The sequence below is a fragment of the Thunnus maccoyii genome, chromosome 5 (assembly GCF_910596095.1).
Source record: "Thunnus maccoyii chromosome 5, fThuMac1.1, whole genome shotgun sequence".
In the NCBI taxonomy this organism is placed as follows: domain Eukaryota; kingdom Metazoa; phylum Chordata; class Actinopteri; order Scombriformes; family Scombridae; genus Thunnus; species Thunnus maccoyii.
The window spans coordinates 28,768,090-28,785,164 of NC_056537.1; the positions used below are offsets into that span (position 1 = coordinate 28,768,090).

The window sequence follows — 17,075 nt, forward strand, 5'->3', positions numbered from 1 at the left end:
AAATGAATATAGTTGTATATGCCAAGTAAGGTAAAAACATTTTCTTAAAAAAAAAAAGGGTTGATGTTAAGAGGCTACGGAAGTGAAGAGAAAGTAATGTCAGGATGTTTAATCAATGTCAGTTTTGGTTTTATATAGATGAATTATGTTGAATAGTCTTCACATATTTTCTGAGGAATGTTTCCCTTTGATGAAACCAGTCTAATCCTGGTGCACAAGTGATGAAATTACAGATTCCAGTTATAATGACAAAGCTTTGCTTATAATTTTAACATCAGTGTTTATTATAGATATAGGGCAGTAGGTGGAGCAGTGTGTAGAGTCTTTGTTTGATTTAAGGATAAGTAGAATCAGGGCAGTATTCATATGATGGGGAATTTTAAAACTATGGAGGCTATCGGAGATCATTTTGAAAAATAAGGGTGAGAGAAGGGACAAGAAATGTTTATAAAAAAATATACTGGGTATCCATCTAAACCTGGGGACTTGTTGTCGGGCATGAGTAGTAGTGCTTTCCTCAGTTCATCTAGGGTGACTGGTTTATCCAAATTCTCTGCCTGGGTTGTGAAGAGTTTTGGTAGGGAGATATTCCTCAGAAAAACATAATCTTCTGTAGATGTGGTGTCATGGTCAGGGGTGTATAGTGTTTCCAGAGATATCTTCCCTTGATGTGATGTTAGATTTTTCAGATTGTTGTTTCATTTGGTTAGCCAGTTTACCAGTTTTATTACCAAATTTAAAATGTTGTTGACAGAGTCTAAGGAGGTTGTATTCACTTTTTTTGTTAAGAAGACTGTTAAGTTCATGTTTGGTTTGAGTGATTCTTTGCTGATTTTGTCTGTAGGTGTTTGAGAGACCAGGGTGTCCAGTCTTCACTTCCTGCTGTAGAAAATGTTCTGTTGCAGTTTCTTCTTTTTTTTGTTTGTGGAATATGCTATCATTCTACTTCTTAGAGTTGCTTTTGCTGTTTCCCAGAGAGTGCTTGCAGCATGGTCTGAAATAATAATACAGTGAATATTGTATTCTATTGCTCTATGCTTGAGTGAGTTGTTGATCAGAAAAAAGTCAATGCAGGGAGTATGTTTTGTGGTATGAGGAGTAGTAGGAATATTCTCTATTGTCTGGATTGTATAGTCTCCAGATATCCGCCAGTCATATATTATTTAATTGTAGATGAGGATTGTAAGGGCTTGTGGGAGGTTAAAATAGAGGAGCAATCAAGATCTGGGTTCAATACAGAATTACAATCACCTCCTAGAATAATATGAGAATTGGGAAAGTTGGCTAATTCTAAAAAGATGGAGTGAAAGAAAGTGGGAGAGTCAGTGTTGATGATAATGAAACATCCTTCCGGATCAGTTACAGCTGATTTATGGGGAAATGGTCTGTTTTTGCTAATCAGAATGAAAGCACCACGATTTTTAGAGTTGTAAATTGAGTGGTGGGTCTGGCTAATCCATCCGGCCCTGAGTTTCTGAGACTCTGCCTCTGTGAGGTGGGTTTCATGTAATAGACACATATCTGATTTCAGTTTATGTAGATGGTTCAATACTCTTTTTGCAGGGGAGCTGATTCCTCTTATATTCCAAGATGTTATATTCTGAGGCAGTATGGGTAGGACTGGGCAAGGTAGAGATACTGAGGGTATGGAGATACTGAGTAATGGTTGACGGTGATGAAAGGTAATGGGTAGTGGTAATGTGATTGTTGGTATGGGAGGGGATGTTCGGAGAACCACAAGTTCATGTTAGTGAGGGCGAAGGGGCGGAAGGCGTGGAGTACAGTATACATTTGGTTACAGTTAACAATTTATGTAGATATATAGTATATCAACTGGGATGCATAGGTCTTTTGATAAGGCAGGGCTACTTAATAAAAACAAAAGAAAAGAGTAGAGAGAGAGTAGAGAAAGAGATGTAGCCACAGAATAGAGATAGAGAGTTGGGTCAGTGATGGGAATGGTAGCAATTACACTTTGTTGTTGAATGGGGTGAAATGGGGAGAGGAGTATAGGAGGGATGGATAAGTAAAAAGATAACTAGGTATAATATATATACCTTATATATATACACACATACATACATACACATACCCACACACACACACGTCTATGTATCTACATACATAGACATGTACATGGGAGGTTAAGTGTTATCTAGTGTGTGCGTCCGTGCATGTCCACACACATGAGAGAGTGAGACCACAGCTTCAATTCTTATTATATTTCTATAGCAGGGGTTAATAGCAGCACCTTATGAGACATTTAAAAAAGTAATACTAATTGAAAAATGTAATTAAAAAAAGAGGAAGGAAAAGTTAATTAATAAAAAATAATAATGACTTGTAATTTTACATAATAGACTTCTGCACTGAATATACATATAAACAGCAAATACTTTTTGAATTAGATATATTCCTTCATTATCTGTGGGCTCTGTGTTTAACATCATCTTAGTTCAGAAAAAAAAGAAGTTTTGCCAACAAAAAAATATGAACTTTTCACATTAAGGCCTTCAGAAACGTTCATATAGGACTATGAATTCTCATGAGTTATTTCAACAGGATCAGTCATTTTCCATCTTCTTTTATTAATACAACCAAGGAATGAGACTGGGGTCCCTAAATAGGGTGTTATAGGGTGTTATTAGTGTTATTGATTATTGAGTTTGTTGCGGTTCAGACTCACCTGATTGTTCTTGGCCTTTTTGAAGTGGAAAATGGGGAACAACACTTTCCTTTTGTCCATTATCTCCTGTGGGTACTGTTCATTTATTACGAAGGGCTTGTTCTTTAGTCACTTGGTCAGACTTCTCACCATTTCACGCTGTTTAAAATGTTTGAATTTCACAACAATTGGTCAAGGTCTTCTTGGCTTGCAGGAGGATGAGGTGAGTGAATGATTTTTTACATTGAATTTTTCATATTCTAGCTTTGTACAGTATCTGTGCTCGGTGATTACTGTATAGTTAAGGTTAGGGAAAGATCATACTGTAAATAAAAAACTGAACACCATTGCATGTCTGTGAAAGGATGCAAGTTCTGGTCTTCTACATAAAAGTCAGACTCACCATACAACCATCTACACCCCTTATAATCCACCCTGTTATACAAAGAGCACACTATTTCCTGCATTTGCACCGAATGTTGGCATTGAACATAAATAATGAACTGCAGAATCAAATAATTCTATGTGTATTCAGTAACCAATTTGTTGGATACTAAGCTACTTTATTTATGCTCTTGAGTAAAGGTCTTCAGATCTGAAATGGAACTGTGGATATCCTACCCAAACCCGACGTGCATAATTCATTTTCAAAAAAGAGACACCCAACTCAAATAGACCTGACCTGACCAGATCCAAAATGCAGAGAGAGAGAGAACACAAAGACCGGCAGCAGCATGATGCACTATCAATTAATTCAATCAATTAACAAGTGGCCCTGGTGGGAAAATAATGCCCTAAGAACAAATGTAAAGTCATAGAAATGAAAATAAATTGTTTATATGCTTCAAACACAAATTTATATAAATAACTGGAGGTCCTATTCCATCTCCTGCACCCACAATAAAATATTCTGTAGCCAACTGAGCAACAAAAGACAAAAGACAATGTTCTAGCCTGTTTAATATCTGTGAATCAATTTCTAAAAATCCAAAATTCATTTAACAGCATAAATCTTGTAGATTGATTTTCTTAAAATGAGCTCAACTTCATTTCCCTTGAACATTTTTCTCATCTCAGTCAACTAGTTGCATAAAACAGCAGCAAACAGCTGATGTGCCAGTGGGTTTTACATCCTTGTTCTCCTTTTGCTTTAACTTGCTCTTCATATCAACAAAGAACACCTCTTCACTTCCTCTTCACTTCACAGCTTACATTCTCCTGTCGCCACAAAACACACCACATGATCAGAGCTGATTCGTATGCTTGGATCACTCAGATATCGGACATACATACCTGAGACTCGCAGCAGAAAAACGAAACCCTAGAGACCTGATCAGTGGAATTTGGTCCCGGGTCGGGTCTCAGCTACTCAGAGCCAAGTGGAAGTGAAGTCTTCTACTCTTGAGTCCATTTTTTTGCTCTGCTGCGCTTAGTGAGGTGTAATATCTGCAAGCAGCCTGTCGCACAATCACACAAATCTACCACTTTCTATATGTTGTGAACTTATTAACTATATCTACAGTGATCCTCAGGAGCTGTGCTGCTTTTGACAGGACAGCTTGTTCTGAGTACAGTGACAACCACATGATGGTCAGATACAGTCTGATACAGTGTCCCAACAGCCTACAAGCTGCTGGCATCTTGCATTTTATCTATTCAGGGTACTTTTTCACTACACAACAAAACCAGAACGCACAGTAAAGTAAAATAAAGAGAACCATAACCTGTAACAAGACTGATTTGATTTCATATTCAGGTATCAATTTAAAAACAACGTACCACCAATGTAATATCACATGCTGATGTACAGGTAAACAGTAAGTAATATAAATAAACCGCAGAACAACCAAGGCATCCATCAGTGTCCACAGTGACAGATGTAGAGTGGCATCCAAAGTTTGCCTGGTACTTTCATGCCCACGCCCACCCCACCCCCCCCATAATAGAGCATGCCCTCCACAGCTGTGAGTGTGACTTCATGTAGAGTGAAACCGCACTGAGTAGGCATCAGTTTGGGTCAGTCATGTTGCAGTGCCAGCGGGAGATGCTGGGTTCAGCTCAAACAAGGAAAGGATACTCATGATATGAATTACGGCACACACGGCTTTGACCTGATATCTTAAACATATGATGTCATGAATATAAATTGCTAAATCTGCCAAAGGCTTAAAATGTCCTTGTTTCTGCACAGTTTGGGTCATTGTCAGTAATGTGTCTTTCTTTGGCTCATAAAAAGCTTTTTGTGCGGGGCTCAGCCTTGACTTTCTCCATATGAGGCTTGAATGTCAAACCTCTACAGTCAAGCATTACAAGTCTGATAATGGCTTTCTCCATAGCTGCTCGCAGTGCAGAGATCATGAGTGCCTCTGGAAACGTCCATAGAGGTTGCTCTCCATTATAGAGCTCTTTTGGCATATAATTATTCTGTATAAGCCCCTACTGTAGAGACAAACTGCTTGAACACCTGTTGACATTAGCACAGAGGAGACTTGGATGGCTTATCCAGTGTAGCATAAGTAGCAAGGCTACGAACAGCCGGTCCCTCTGCAGGAGGAGATCTCACCATCACCAAAGCGACCTCAGGAGGTCGTGTTTTTCTGACCCACATCAGATGCTGCCTCCAGCTGTCAGCCGTTCTGCCCGCATTACATTTTAGCCTATTCAGTGAAAGAGGGGCCAACAGTCATGCACAGCGCTGCAAATCATTTGCCCTCTGCAGCTATGACAACAAACACTGAACTGAAATGAACCCGTTTCGGTGGAGAGGCACTTCAGAGCTACTGTCGAGCTCGCTGTGTGGTTATTCGCACAACATGGTGGACTGGAGCTGGACAGGTTTACCCGTGTCCATCTGTCCGTCTGTCAGGTTTTTAAACGGTTGAAAGGCAACAAAAGGTTAGCAAGAGCATCAGTCAGAGTACTGACATTTCATTTCTACAGCCAACACTTCTAGTGCCAGGGGGTATTAGAAGTCAGAACCTGACATCAAACGTAGCTCCAACAACCCCCGACTGCACACACACACACACACACATCATCGTCAGTGATTTCATGCCACATAGTTTTGACTATAAACACATCAAGGCTGACAGGGAAAAGTCAATATTTCCATTTTTTGCCAACTTCACTGCAAAAGACCCCTTTGCAGATCAATGATTATGTAACTTAGCAGTGATATTTTGACGGAATCAGTTCTGTACATGTGTCTCAAGGGCATTGCTCTTTCTCTAACTAATTCATCATGTGTTGACTTCAACCCATGGTTTAAGTCAGAAACCAGCCAGTTTTTTCTATTTATATTCATACCAAACACAGTGTCTTTTGTTATCAGCAAAATTTTTTTTTTTCCACTTTCTGCAAAAGCGCACCATATCTCTGGCCTGCACACTCCTATTGTGATAAAGATTGTTTTTATGAAGCTTCATCTGTGCCGTGGCGTAATATTGTGCATATTTAATGCTCATTGTCTCATGCCGTCTTTTTTATCACAACGGGCGGTCGTCTTCTGCGTGATTTATAATTCACAACTTCATTTGTTGTTGCCTTTCGCCTCTCATTTTCTCATTAAAACTTTTAAAACCACTACTCCACAAGCGAGATTTGTTCCGCGTTAAACCGGAGAAGACAGACTGAGAGACAATTAGGGATGTAAATGTGCTGCATTTTGTCTTGGTGACACACATATAAATCAGGCAGACACAAGACCCAGACATTGTGTGTGCCAACACACATACACATGAACCGTAACTACCCGGTGTCAAAACAATGTTCCGCGATGTTTGCTGGGTAATAGTTGGTGCATAACTCTGTTTTATCCCACAGGAGAAGGCTTTTTATTTAGAGAAAGGATATGAGACCGAAAAAGAAAAAGACTTATGGAGAGGATGACTCAAGAAGACGAGGAGACGCTGTTATCTCTCTCCCTCTATTTCACTTTCTTTATCCTCTCTCTATACTTCCCACTTTATCTCCCTTCTCTTTCATTCCTTCACCTTTCCTGTTTTATGTTTCCACACTCTTTTCTGAATCTCTCCTCTTTTTTTTCCTTTTTTTCTCACTTTTTTTTTCGCGTCTCAGTCTCTATCTCACTCTGCACACCCACATGCTCAGACATAGATTGTTATACTCGAAGAATAGCTCCTTAAACTCCCACCCCATGTTTTAAATCCTTTATAGAGAATGTTGAGGTATTTCTGAAGGAAGCATGTATTATCTCAGAATTTGGCTGGAGTTTGTGCTCCTGCCTGGGCGCCGGGCCAGTGCTACAGTTTTACTGCTGTTCTGCGGTAACTCTTTGCTTTGGAAGGAGACAGGGAAGGAGGCTGGCCGGCAGGAGAGATTATAGCGCGCACGCACAAACAAAGTGAAAGACCGGGATAGAGAGAACAGGCGTTTCCATTCAAGTCAGCATTCTCCAGCGCTTGTTTGGTGGATAAACTCAACTCCTAAAGTGGTTGAAATATGCATTGGTTTACTTTTTAAAAGTCAGACATTTGTGTTACCATTGCAAAGGCATCAGTTTACTGAAAATAGTAGTAGCAACTGAAAAAGGCTACATTTCCCTGAAAAGATTTGAAAGAAGTTTAAATGGCAATTAGCACTGAAAGTTTCAATGTAAGCAATAAATGAGTTGGAGTGTTAATGTAAGTGTAAGATTTAATGAAGAGTAAGAAATGAAAGCAGTTGTAAAGTTAGTTGATGTGTGCTAGGGACAGTTTAAGTGTGTGCATTGTAAGGATTGTTTCAGAAGTTGTTTTATATTTGCTTTTACCATGTTATAGGCATCAGTTGACTGAACACTGTAGTGGCAATGATTTTAAAAAATGTAATGTCGGCTGGTGCCTTAGCCACACATGGAGCTCATTTACCTGTAACATGCTCTTACACCTCTGATATAGTTCAGATACAAGTAACATAGGCCTAATATAGACACAACTGACAATGAATGCCAGGGGGCTGCACATTTGTGTTACATTCATGGTGAACCAAATGAGATATTTATTCTGTATTTGATGGGCCTGTCATGATGCTAGCAAGGCCTGTGCAGACTGTGACATATTTGACAGTTTTCACTATCAACAAACTGCAAAGTGGGTAAAAATAACAAGCACCTGGGTGGGCATGCTCAGTGTTTTCCTGTGATACCTTTCTATTCATGCTAATTCTATCAAGCAGGTTCAGTTGCTGCAAGCATTTAATCCCCTATTTAAAGGATTCAGGTTTGACTGGCATGTACCTGGCAGGCTCTAAAAATATCCGTACCTGTACTTTTGAAGTCCCTGCAATTACTGATGTGTGTGCATTTTTGTGTGTTTGTAACCAAGGTATGGCAGTGTGGCGGCAGCGTGGAAGTCCTGCCCTGCTCCAGGATCGCTCACATCGAGCGTGCCCACAAACCTTACACTGAGAACCTGACAGCCCACGTGCGTCGCAACGCTCTGAGGGTGGCTGAGGTCTGGATGGACCAGTACAAGAGTCACGTCTACATGGCCTGGAATGTTCCACTGCAGGTAAACAGACAGTACACACACATGTGTTGGGAGTTTGATACTTTGACAGTTCTCCGTATGTGGGAGGGTGTGTGTGCGTAATTGTGGATATGCTTATTTTTGCACAGAAGCTGTGACACAAATCTCCTAGCAACCAGGAGTAGTGACATCATGGAGGTTAATGGGATAATTAGTTAGGAACATAGAAGGTTTAATTACACCTGAGCAAGATTGTAAGTCAGTTTATTAAAGGAATAGTTTGACAATTTGGGAAACGTGTTTATTTACTTTTACGCAGAGTGAGATGAGAAGATTAGTACCACTCTTATGTCAGACAGTGGTATCAATCTTCTCATCCCCCTCGGGGGGAAAAAAAGCAAATAAGGGTACATGCCCCCTCAAATATTTGAGATTGGATGGCTTCTATTTTCACAAGTGTTTTTAATTAACCCTAATAATATAGTATATAAACATAAGCCGCTTTTCTGTCTGTTTTAATTTGTATTTAAAGTCCGTGTAAAGCAAATAATAAATATGTGTTCTGAGTTTGTCACACCACAGAAAAATGTGTAATTACCACCCAGCCAAATTTGAATGATTAGTAAAAATGCCAAGTACATCAAATTTGGTTTCAAAATTGTGGAAAAATAAGCAGTATTCTCTGCTCTGAAACACTGGGAGCATGTCCTCTGAAGGCGCTGAAAGCATGACCCATAGGCCTTGTTTGTAGGTGTAAGGCAAGCAACATTTAAAAATAAAGTAACATGAGAAGCCACTTTTTAATTCAGCACATATTTTGTAGATAAATGTGGACTTGTTTTCAACTTAAGAAGTTCTATGCACGTTATTCACTTCTCTGCTGAAAAGTCCTTGGCGGCTTCATTGTGGCCGTCACCCTTGGAGCGTAAGCCTCTTTTGGTGGAGTGCTGCCTGGCAAATGTTCTCCCTCTGGCTGGGGATCTTCCAGCCGTACAGCCGGTGCTGAAGCTGAAGCCATGGGCGTCAACCCCCCGCCTCTCTTTAGGCTACTTGGTTCCTTCAATGTAGAAAGCCCATTGAGCCACTCAACTGCAGCTGTCACAGTCATGTAGAATCATTGTTAACCGTAGTGTAAGGTATGAATAACCAATCTCATCTCACTCCATAAAACAGTTTGACTTGAATGAATTTCATGTAAAATGACTTTAGCATCAGAAGTTTTAACTGTAACTCATAAGTAATTTATCATTAGTGAAATTTTGCTTGTTGTCCTTTGCTATTATTAGCAAAATTATTTTTTTGTCAAAACAACTCTGCAGCGCTGAAATGCATCTTAATAAACAGGGGATGGAAACTGTGACACAGTTAATTGTGTTGTCACCTACTGTATGATTCATACTGTAAAAACATCTGCCAGGTCCAACAAAACCCTCCAGCCCAAAGTCCTCCTAAAACCTGCCTGATTTCAGCTGAAAGTAATTCAGTTGTGTCAAGAACAGGCCATTGATCTCACATTCATCTACACTCCTCAGTGTAAACACATAATTTAGTACATATGTTATGCATTCAACTGTATTTTTCTACAAAACAGAACTGTTGCCTTACAAGCATTACCACTTTCCCTTCTCTTCTGCACCCCAACTCTTATGGCATAAAGTAAGCATCTAAATACAGTTGGATAAAGTTCAGACCCTTTGTTATAATTTAATAACTATCTGTATCTTTTTCTTACTCTCTGTATCATCTTTGCTGCTTTCCTCTTAAACACATCTCTCTCCACTGGTCCTCCTCTCACTCCTGTATGGACAAATCCTCTATGAACCATATCAGTTCTGGTGAGACACCTAAGTTATACCTTTTAGAAACAGTGCTCACAGTAACATTTATTTTCAATATTGATTAATCTATCAATAATTTATTATGATATACAGTGTATAAATAATTTATTATTTTCTATGAAATGTCAGAAAATAGTGGAAAATGCTGTTCATTATTCTCACTGCCCAGGGTGTTGCTGTCTTTTCCACTGTGAGCTTGCAGCTATTCTTTTCAAAATGTCTCCTCAGTTCACAGTCTCTCCACCAAATAACACGCCCTACTTTTCTCTCTGTGATTGCTCTTTAAACATTTCTTCCTGTCTTCCTGCTCAGTTATTATTTCTAGCTCTTGTCATTCGAAGGACACAGTGGTGCTGAAAGGATTCTGAGACCCCTGAAATCTGCACCAGTTATTTTTTATTTCTTGCAACACTGGAGATAAGGAAAATGAAGCTCACTGTAAATCAAAAGTAAACTGATGTGTTTGTATTTATTTCCTTCTCTAGAACTCAGGAATTAACATTGGGGACATTTCTGGGAGAAAGGCCCTGCGATCCAGACTCAAGTGCCGACCGTTCAGCTGGTTCCTCTCCAACATCTACCCAGAGCTCCGATCCTACAGCAACACCGTAGCTTATGGAGTGGTGAGTTCAATTTTGTCCTAAATTCTCACAGTTTCCAGTCTGGAACTTCAATTTGACTAAAATAATTTATCGCTACTCTGAAAGATATGTTCATTAATTAAAGTACACTGCTATTCATCTGATATAAAAAACCCACCGGAGCAAATCTGCAAAATTTAGATCCCAGTCGGCACTTTTAAAACACTACACCGTACGCTTCCACAGTCAGTCCCCACTGGTGGCTACACGTACAGAAACTATTCAAAGCAGAACATAAAGTATTCAGGAGTATTTGAATTCATTATGAAATAGGAACAAGACACTCCTTTTGCTTTATCAAAAATTAATGTGCCTTTGTTGTGGTGTGTGAACATATTTTTTCTGTGTGTCAAAAGGCAACCATGTTTTCAAAGACTCTTAATGGTGTGCACCCATAATTAAGGTGCTTTTATTTAGATAAAGGAACAAAAGTGTTGCTGTCATATTTTTGAAGGCTGGGATCTCTCTTTTTCTTTTGATACTATATATATATATATATATATATATATATACATATACGTATATACACACACACACACACACACACACACACACACACATACATAAATATATACATACATACATATTTTTTTTTTTTCTTTACTTATTTATTCATTTTTTCTCCATTCTTGCATTACCCAGGTTTAATTTTTTTGTTGTTGTTTTTTTGTAGTATTTGATTGTGTGGCCATTTCCAGGGTTGTCCGTGGTTCATACAGTAACCAACCAAAAGCCATTCAGTTATAGTGATGTCAAGCACTGAAATAGCATAAACAGCTAGTGGAAATGACAAAACATTTCCATTAAAATTAACTCCTAAATATTTCAAGCTGTAGAACTTTAATGTTTCCATTAACACTGAGGCTAATTTCTGTTTTTCATGTCGCCTATATTCCTCTTTTTTCCAGGGTTGTCTGTGATTTCCCACCAAAATCTGAATCATATAAACCACCCATGTGTTTCATTGTTTGGCCATTTCCAGAGTTGTCTGTGGTTTACTGGCAAAAACCGAAACCAACCAAATATCATGAGGTTATAGTCCCTTCATAAGTAGCCAAATATCACAAAAACCTCCACATAACTAAACATTCACATTAAAATTTTACTTTTCCAACTATTTCAAGCTGTTAAACCTCAACTTTTCCATTAACGCTGAAGCTTAATTGCACGCACAACATGTGATATACTGTATGCTCTGTGTTAAGAGCTCACTTCAAATCACAGCAGCAGGGTATTGAAAGAGTGAACCTTTTTATGCCATTTAATTTCTGCATGGCTATTTCTCTCTTCAGCTAACGGTTGTCGGAGGATTTTGCATAATTGAAAAATGACAGTAATCTGTTGAAAGCTGAGCAGAATTATCCCACCGCTCTGACTGCGCCTGCTGATAGAGGAAGAAAAATGACTAGTTCTAGGCTGAGTCCCAGCATTAATAATATATTTCCATTTTTGATTGTGATTTTTGATCATGGTCTCTTTTTAACATTTTAAACTTACAGCTCGAGTGCAGGTATAGTTTAAGTCATCTGTCTTCTTCAAGCTAGACTGCAAGAGTCTGAAAATAATCATCACTCAGAACCTTTTTCCTGCAGGTTGAAAAGGTCATATTCTTTCAGCTTTATTGACTCTCTGCATGACTTCAAGTCTGTCACTGAAAAGAACAAAAAAAAAAGATTATGAATTGATGAGGGTAAAAAAAGGCTGGTAACGTTCCACGCAGACATTAGCAGCAGCAAATGAGTCTCTAGCTCTGAAAACTGCCTCTGTGCCACCTCTTGTGTTTGTTGTTCGATAAACACTTCAATCACTGTGTGAGCTGGATGGAGTTATTTGTTGACACTACTGAGCATGTGCGGGGGCTCCGCTTTGAGAGCGTGAGATGAAAGCGTTGCCACAGTGACATCTGAGAGATGTAGATATGAAGTTTACATATTTGACAAAAACAAACTCTCACAGGAGATAGCAGTTGGAGTGAGTGCAACAAGTATTCTGGTGTGATACCATCTGTGATGCTGTTTATACATTCATCTCTTTTTTAACATGAAACAAAAGCTGGAGAAATGCAGCGTTCACACAAGGTAAACAATGAACAAAGAGGAAATATCACATCAAGGTTCGGCAAGTTGTTTCAAATGAAACATAATCTCTCACTGTCGTGGACTTGAACTGTCTCATCATCTTTCACTAAGACTCACTGAGGTCATAACAAGTCCACACAGACACCAGAGAGAAAGGGTTTTAATTATTTACATTTTTCTCATTTTCTTATGGTATGACTTTATAACTTCTTTAAATGTTCAATTATATTTTCTACATTTTTTTCCAACATGTAAATGCCAACATGAAATAATTAATGATCATCTTTCTATTCATTTATAACTATATATGTTAGAAATACTGAAAAACACTGGAATCACCATATAAAACATCCACCATGTGTAATTCATTAGTTGTAGAATGTAAATTCCCCCAAAATTGCTAAAAAACCCACATTTTAAGAAAAAATAGCAAGGACATGAGCGTTCTCAAACTTACAGCCAATTGGTTCTGGTGTAATCAGGGGATGAGTTGGTAAACTTGTGTGTTCCCCTAATCAGAAGGTCGTTGGTTCGATCCCCAGCTCCTCCTGGCCACATGTCAGAATGTCCTTGGGAAAGATACTGAACATCAAATTGGTTGTGCCTGCACCTTACATGGTAGCTTGCTGCCATCAGTGTGGGAGTATGGATGGGTTAACGAGCAGCAGAAACATTGTGAAGCACTATCAAGCGAACCAAAATGCATCATGTCATCACATGTTTCACTCAATTCATTGGTTAGTTGTTTCTGGGGCGGGCAGGGACGGAGCTAGTCTCTCCGCACAGGAGGAGCATAGCATTCTCAAGGGGCCTTTCTGATAAAGTCATTTTAAAATTCACAACTGTAAAATAGCTGATATATCCTGTCCATAATCACAAATTGTCACTTATCGAGCCAAGCAAGCCTAAGAAAACATACAGTGAAGCCACTTTGTCAAACAAGCATGTTCTGAAGAACAAAAGAAGAAAAGAGGCTGTCAGTGGCGTTCCAATGTTTCAGCACCGAAGACAGCACGCAGCACTCTACGTGCATCGATTGACAAACAGTTCAGCACCACCGCTGATAGACAGCGACAGGCCAGGTGCACTGTCTCAGTACCATATCTTTCTTACACAGGAATAACATAAATATAAAATTAACACAGCGGTCTACATCACTACAAGACCTATTGTAGGTCTATAATATAAAGTTGACAGTCTACAACACCACAGACAGTGACACAGACAGGTGCTGAGATGCAGCAAGCATGGAGTTAAACAACAGATCAATCTAATATTCTGACTGATTTCTTCATAACCAAAATTTAAGTTAATAAAGACTAATTATGGATGTTTCACTAACTAGTTGTTGTCCTTGCTCAGCCAGCAGTGGTTTAGTGTAACGCTGGTCCATTTGTGTATTCCACCATCCTCCATAGAACAAAATAATCCAAACAGTTTAACAAACTTTGTACATATGATGCTCCCTTTTAAAAACTTTATCTACCTCTCCCTCATGATGGCAAACCTGCCAACTACTTTGTCTTTGTCAATGTTTATGTCCTGCTCAACACACAGCAAAGTGAGGTTGGATAGTTTGGCTTCATCCGTGTACAAACACAAAAAAAAGCTCCTAATGAGCCTCAGATGGCTGAAACTTCATCTTGTGAGTTTCATTCACCACAAACATAAAAGACATTAATATCTCATATTTGGGATTTTCAGCAAAGTTAGTCATAAACTTTAAATCGCTGCTTCTGCAGTCAAGAACAAGCGGAAATGCAGTCAGCGCCACTCTGTTAATGCAACCCACATTGTGGTCAGAGGAGGTATTACACCAATAGTGATAAGAACTAGCATAGAAGATGAATAGAAGAAGTTGAGAGAGTTAAGCTCTGCTATTCCTGCTGCGTGTGCGGGGTTGTGCGCTATGTCCCCAGAGGGGCCCTTACTGAGTGTGGGCCCTGGGGCGGCCATCCCCCCTGACCCCGCGGTTGCTCTGCTTATGGGGGCGGGAGTTAGATCTGAAACACAGAAAGAAGGTCCTGAAGAAGGTCTTCTGGCCAAATGCAACATACTTTGTTGAGGTAGTCCAGCTCAGATCTCAATTCACTCTCCAGGTTAGCTGCTAGCAACTTGCTTTCACTCATCCACATCCCAGCATGCAAAGCTTACTTAGCACTAGCACTTGCATTAATGTTTCCAACTTTGAATATCAGTAATAAAGTGAAACAAAAGTCAGATTACCAAATACAGCAATTTACCAAATATACTGTAACTCAGCTCACTTCTACTGTACCGTACTTGGTAACACAGACATTTCAATGAACATACATACAAGATAGTGCGCAAACTACAGTGCCATCTGTATGGTTTTCCCATAGCACTATTCCACACTGTCGCCTTGCTGTTGTGCCTTTGAGCAACACACTGGATCCCTACCAGCACGGGGGCTGCTGCTGTTTAGCTGAGCCTGACCTCTGACCTCTCTTTGAAAAGGGGCAGGAGGAGAGAAATACCCTCTGGGGATCAGTAAAATACCAAATGATTGAACCAGTGTAATAAGTGTGACAGCAACGTGAGATATTGTGAAATAGAAAGCTAAGCTCAGGCCGTGCTGAAACCCCCGCAGGACTGTATGTGATGTGACTGCAGAGGAGCAAAGGGAGGAGTGGTGGGATGCAGCAAGTACTGAAGTAGAGATATAGCAAGTGATCTATCTAAGCAGCAAGTGGGATGAGTGGGCATTTCAATGAGACCAACCATTCAGCAGATGGATAAAAAGCTTTATGTAAAAGACATTAGGAGAAAATGAAGGTCTCCTCCTGTTCACTCATAATAAACTCCACATAATGCACCTAGAGCTCAGTTTAGTATGACATTGGATCCGACAGAGATGCAGCCAATAACCTTCTTCATTCATCTTTAAAAATTTTTGCATTTTGCTAACATTTATCAAGAATGGTTGAGATTGAGTAAATAAAAAGACATTTGTTTTCGAATCACCACTTTTTGAAGGTCACTGGAATGGCATATTTAAGATGGCTACAGCTGAATGTGTACAAAGTAAAGGTGTAAAATGTGAGACTCAGAAAGCTGAACATTTACTACAACACATTATGAACATTCAAAGGCAACTATAACATTCAAGCTCTCTGAATGTATCTGTGAATTAAAGGAACTGTTGTCACTGACATCAATCTCCATTTCAATATTACAATACTGTAGCTGCACTTAAAGCTGCATAATCCAATTTTTGGGAGGATAATTCTCCAATACAGCTGTGTCAAACTAGAGCTGACTTAGTCTGATCATGAATATCAGGTCTTAACCTAAAAGTAATGTGTGTTTCTGTTTCGAAGGAAATTGCAGTGATTTCCCAAAGTGGGACCATTTCTACAATTCTAACTGTAATTTGAGGAAGTCTGAGTCTGAGTTATATCACTCAGTCATATCAAGTGGATATCTGTTAGATTTACAGTTTTAGCATCAATTTCCCTCCTCGTGTTTCCTCAGACAGTTTCCCTGTTGAGCTGTGGTTGAAGTATAGCAACAAAAAGAGGGACTTTGCCACTGAAAAGACTATACGATGAAAAATATCTATTGAAGCTTCATATTAGCTTCAGATAAACTTTTAAAAACATTTTTGCACAGAAGGAGGCTTTTGGATTTTGGCCCCCATCATTTACATTGTAAGTGCATTATGAAGGGATCTTCTAATGGTCAGTATGAACGGGAGGAATGATTACAGCAAGGGTATCTGACTATTGTTTTAAGACAGACTTGAAAAATCATGAACCCGTCCTTTCAGCTGCCTTTAAAGGATAATTCTGGTTTATTTCTACACATAATTGGTTAGGATAACATTGCACTAACCATGTAAATTCCTGAGATTTAGGAACTTTAGCAACATTATTTAAAAAAATGAGATCACCACAAAAGTGGAAATACACTTGAAATTCCCTTTCAAATATGAATTCATGACCCTTGCAAATGACAAAAAGGACAAACTGAAGTATATTGATCTCCTGCACTAATTTACATATATTGTACAATTAGTCTGTAATGTGGAAAATAGCCAAATTAAAAGTGTAACCTGCAATCTAAAAAGTACAGATGATTTTCCTTTGTGAAATATGACTTTGCAGCTGTCAAAAAAAGGTGAAGGTTAGTTTAAAGTGTTTGTATGACTTTCTCCTGGCAAGCAGTAATTAGCCTGCTGTGGCTCCATTTGTCTTCAATTTAGCTACACAACCAGAGCGGTGTAGTGTACCACTCTTTCATAATGGATTAACTCATAATGCAGAGTCAGAGAAAGAAAGACGTGTAGGCTAGAGGGGAGAGAAGGACGCAGGTAGGGAGAGAAACAAAGATCTGTATGTCATAGACCAATAATGTGCCTTAAA

At 39.1% G+C, this 17,075-nt stretch overlaps 1 protein-coding gene across 3 annotated transcripts in view; it reads left to right on the forward strand.

Annotated features, from left to right (window-relative positions):
- The window catches only part of LOC121897716 (polypeptide N-acetylgalactosaminyltransferase 18-like), a 183,215-nt gene that overhangs the window by 128,435 nt on the left and 37,705 nt on the right, over positions 1–17,075 (forward strand). For all 3 annotated transcript variants that reach the window (XM_042412409.1, XM_042412410.1, XM_042412411.1), the window contains exons 7-8: positions 7,990–8,175; positions 10,457–10,594. In XM_042412409.1, coding sequence (XP_042268343.1) covers positions 7,990–8,175; positions 10,457–10,594 — 324 coding nt within the window. The remainder of the gene's footprint in view (positions 1–7,989; positions 8,176–10,456; positions 10,595–17,075) is intronic.